Raw genomic sequence first — 4,373 nt, 5'->3', positions numbered from 1 at the left:
TGTTGTACCAACCTTGATCTTGAGTTTTTATGCTTAAAAATGAAAGCTTGATGCATGTTATGGCTTAAAGATGATAACTTGCTGTTGGGTAATGTTGAACACACCTTAAATCGCATGTTTAAGCTTCTGTATGCTTGAAATGAACCACCTTCGTTGGATATCTTCGCGAAATGCAAAAAAACTGCATTCTGTCGCGAAATATCCGGATATGCATATCCAGATATGCATATCCGGATATGCATATCCGGATTTCGGGACAGCAACGAACCTGTCTTGGTAAAAATTCAATATCCTGAGCTACAGAGCTCCAAATCAAGTGTCGTTTGGACCTATGCAAAGCTAACACATAGGGATACAACCCTGTAAAATTTCGTAGCCATTGGATAAGCGGTTTGAACTCAGTGTTAGTTTAAAGTCGCGTCTTGGTTGCTGGAATTTCAGTTGGCAGCAGTCACTTTGCGAAAATCATAACCAAAGCTATACAACTTCGATTGAGACATAAGATATGTCGTTGGAAAGCTTGTGATGTCTAGTTTAACATATTAAAATCTCAGAATTTTTGGGAAAGAATTACAACTTCAGTTTTAATAAAATGGAACCTTGGGAGCGATATCTCGCGAAATGCAGAAACTACATTCTGTCGCGAAATATCCGGATATGATATCCGGATATGGGTTTGGAGATATCCGGATATGCCCCCGACATATATCCGGATATTCTGGGATTTCGAAGAACAGTAGCTGTGCTGTGAGGACAGTAGGCTATTGGGGGTTTGTGGACCCTAGATTGATGAGGTTGAACTTCTGTTTTAATTAAACCAAGTCAGAATCAAGTGATTAAGGGCTTATGGCTTGGTGAGAAGCCTTAAGACATAAAGCGTAACGAAAAGGCGTTGTCTTTAATTTGTATGCATGTGGTACATGTTATTGATTTATATTTGGTCCATATCAGATTGTGATCTGCTGTGATTGGACTTTGAGCTTGTGGCATTGGATAGCTAGCTTAGAGGTAAGCTTTCGTGTCCTCGGTTTAGCCATGTTGTGGTTCCACCATGTCCCATGGGGGTATGGTTATATGCATGCTGTGTTACATGCTTTTGATGTTTTGGAAATGTTGTTGAGCTATTGTATGTTAGTGCCTTGTTGATATGCATGGAGGTGTTCCACCTATACGGTAAGCCTGAGTATGTAGAACATACAAGAGGGTGAGGCTGTGGGTGAGGTGCAAGCGGTGTTCCTTGTACTACATGTAGGGAATAGACGTATTCCTACATTTCTCTTGCCAGTAGATAGTGATAGACACACATGCCATAGATATCTGTTGCACTACATAGTTTTGGAACTGACAATGATATAAATGCTTTTTGAACTTATATTGCACATGTAAGTGAGCTTGGAGTGGAAGATCCTTGAGGACCCCTTGTCTTACTGAGATTTCTAGTTTAGAGATCTCACCCCACGTTTGGGGAATGCTTATTTCAGGGTCAAGTAATGTTGAGACCTCAGGCGGCAGGAGGCTGGAGCTGAGTTAGATTGCTGTTATATTATGCTGCCATGATTGGATGCTGGATTTGCATGTTGTTTATATGCTTATAGCTTCAGTATGATTTTGGAGTTTTATGTTGAGATTGTTGTTTACTATGTCCATTTGGTGAGCATGGGGATTGTCCATGACACATAGTACTATTATGTCTTGATTATGTCTTGAGTCTTTTGGAGTTGTAATAATGTATCAGGATATTGTCCGAATTACTTGATATAATGCCGTGATTTAGATACACACTTTATCTATATATTGAGGTATTTCAGTAGATGTCTTATTGCAATTTACATACAGGCGATATTTTATGAAATTGATTAAGTAATCAAGTTGGTAATTGATAATGACGTCATAATTGAAAAGAAAAAGAATATTCCGCATTTTTAATTAAGCACCGCTTAATACGATGTAATGTAAATATTCCGGGTATACACGGGGTGTTACAATAGGCCTTGAATCACTGAAAAAATTTTAGTGATCATGTCCTCATGTGCTCCTTTCATTGAGAGATTGACAGTTGTATAAAAAAAAAAAAAATTTACTCTCTTTTCTCTCCTCTTGATTAATTATCACATTTTTATTGAGTTGGATCACTTAAAATTTGATCTTCCCTGCTCCAAAACTCTTCTCTTGAATCACCTGTAATTTTTGTTTTTTAACATTTTTGAGAGTTGCCCATAAAATGATTTCTTTTACAATTAGGTAGTTAATTTAATTGAAGCCTTTGCAGTCAATGATTTCATGATTGTATTGAAATCATTATAATCTGCAACATAGATCTCTGGGGATTAGCACTTCTCAAAAAGTAACCACAGCATGATGTTTAGTTTGCAAAACCCTACTGTGCATGTGTGCTTCAACTCTGGTTGATAATGAAGTAAAGTTGGTCATATCAGACAGGAAAGGGCAAAGGGGTCATTTCAAAAAAGGTGTTGTCAATCAACAGAAAAGAGAGAAGCAACAAAATCATGTTATTCCCTTTTTTTTTTTTTTTACCCATAAGCTTTATGTTGTCTGCATCAGTCATCTTTCACTGTCACTATCAACCTATTTTCATTTCCACAAAAGCCCTAAAGGCCAAAACACAGTTTCTTTCTTTCTCAATAACACCCTTCTCTCTTTTCTCCATTTGCTTTGGCATTGTGATAGGGTCATAGGAACTCAGTTGCTTCCCTTTTTCCGGAAATAAAATCTGCCAATTCCTAAAAATGTTTTCAGAAAAACAGGGTTAACAAAAAGCACCTAACGTTACAAACACTTTCAAAGTATTCTAGGAGTTAACAAAAACCAAAGGAATTGAAGTAACACTCATAGGAAAAACAGCATATAGTCTCCACTGTTCTTTTACCCTACCCTTTCACACACACTCACACTCTCTCTCTCTTATAACATTATTCCAACTCTACCATCTTCCTTCAAACTTCAAACCCCATCTCTCTCTCTCTCTTGAAATCAGATCAAGGTTTTTTTTATTTTTGTTAACTCTTTCTTTTCTGATTTCCCTTCTCTTTCACCTTCTCAATCCCAGTAACTGGACTTTCTTTAAGACCCTCAAGTTAGAAAATTTGAAAAAAAAAAAAAAAAAAAAAACCCTTAGAAGATCCAATCTAGGTAGATCAGAAACAGTGGTAATCATGAATTCTTTTCAAGAATTTGAATCCTCATCAAACAAAGACAACACAAGCATCAACCCCATCACAAACATAGGAGGGAACAGCTCCAATTTGACAACATCCATGACCATAGCTTCAGCTTCATCATCATCATCAACAACAACAACATCAACATCACCACCATCAACTCCAAGCCGCTATGAGAACCAAAAGCGCAGAGATTGGAACACTTTTGGCCAGTACCTTCGCAACCATAGACCCCCACTTTCCCTCTCTCGTTGTAGTGGTGCTCATGTTCTTGAGTTCCTAAGGTACCTTGACCAGTTTGGGAAAACCAAGGTTCACACACAACTTTGTCCCTTCTTTGGACACCCAAACCCACCTGCACCATGTCCTTGTCCTTTACGCCAAGCATGGGGTAGCCTTGATGCACTCATTGGTCGCCTCAGAGCTGCTTTTGAAGAAAATGGAGGGAAACCAGAGGCTAACCCTTTTGGTGCTCGGGCTGTGAGGCTTTACCTTCGTGAAGTTCGTGATTCACAAGCCAAAGCAAGAGGAATTAGTTATGAGAAAAAGAAGCGCAAGCGTCCTCCTCAACCTCAACCACCACCACCTGCATTGCCACCATCAAATGCAACAAGTTAGTAGTAAGGTGACAACCACAACTACCTGCTCTATACATTAGCCAAAATTCTATCTACTTATATACTATATATTATTTGTGTGTATATATAATATAGTCTTAAAGACTTGAGAGGATAAGCCTTCACCCCTGACTTGACTTGAAGGTTATAAGTTCGAATCTGAAAAATAATTTCATTACAAAAATATAAGGAAAGGTAAGATTATATATAATTGACCATTATTTTTATCCTCGAATGTAGAGAAGTCTTAGCAATCTGGGGTTCCCCTTTTGCCCTTAGTAGAGTTTTAAAGACTCTCTCTCGATTTGGCTATGCTAGCAGTTTAATTGCCTTGTTATGCATAGCATTGCATTAGCATAACCTAAATAACATATATACGTGTATTCTTTTTTAATTCTATATATTTTGTTGTTATGCAGAATTTGTGAATTGACATGGGGTTACTGCAATATAAGATTTGCCCTGTGTGTGGAACCTGATTCAAAAAAATGTGCAATGGAAACAAACTGCAGTATTACTGGTAGAAGTAGCAGTGATAGAGTAATTTTAAGTAACAGTAGTGGCAGTAAAATGTATG

The 4,373-nt window shown here is 37.8% G+C and overlaps 1 protein-coding gene across 1 annotated transcript; it reads left to right on the top strand.

Moving 5' to 3' along the window:
- The first annotated feature begins 3,173 nt into the window (after positions 1 to 3,173).
- On the top strand, positions 3,174 to 3,797 carry LOC133298524 (protein LIGHT-DEPENDENT SHORT HYPOCOTYLS 4-like). The gene has a single exon (XM_061497825.1). The coding sequence runs from the start codon at positions 3,174 to 3,176 to the stop codon at positions 3,795 to 3,797; it is 624 nt and encodes a 207-aa protein (XP_061353809.1).
- Positions 3,798 to 4,373: the final 576 nt, after the last annotated feature.

The sequence above is a fragment of the Gastrolobium bilobum genome, unplaced genomic scaffold (assembly GCF_033153095.1).
Source record: "Gastrolobium bilobum isolate Gb01-03AN ecotype WA unplaced genomic scaffold, APGP_CSIRO_Gbil_v1 utg871, whole genome shotgun sequence".
In the NCBI taxonomy this organism is placed as follows: Eukaryota; Viridiplantae; Streptophyta; class Magnoliopsida; order Fabales; family Fabaceae; genus Gastrolobium; species Gastrolobium bilobum.
The sequence above is the reverse complement of the archived record's forward strand: the minus strand, read 5'-3'. Positions and strand labels throughout refer to the sequence as shown.

Excerpts from the sequence above, each read along its gene's own strand:
- LOC133298524 (XM_061497825.1), top strand. The coding sequence starts at position 3,174 with ATGAATTCTTTTCAAGAATTTGAATCCTCATCAAACAAAGACAACACA.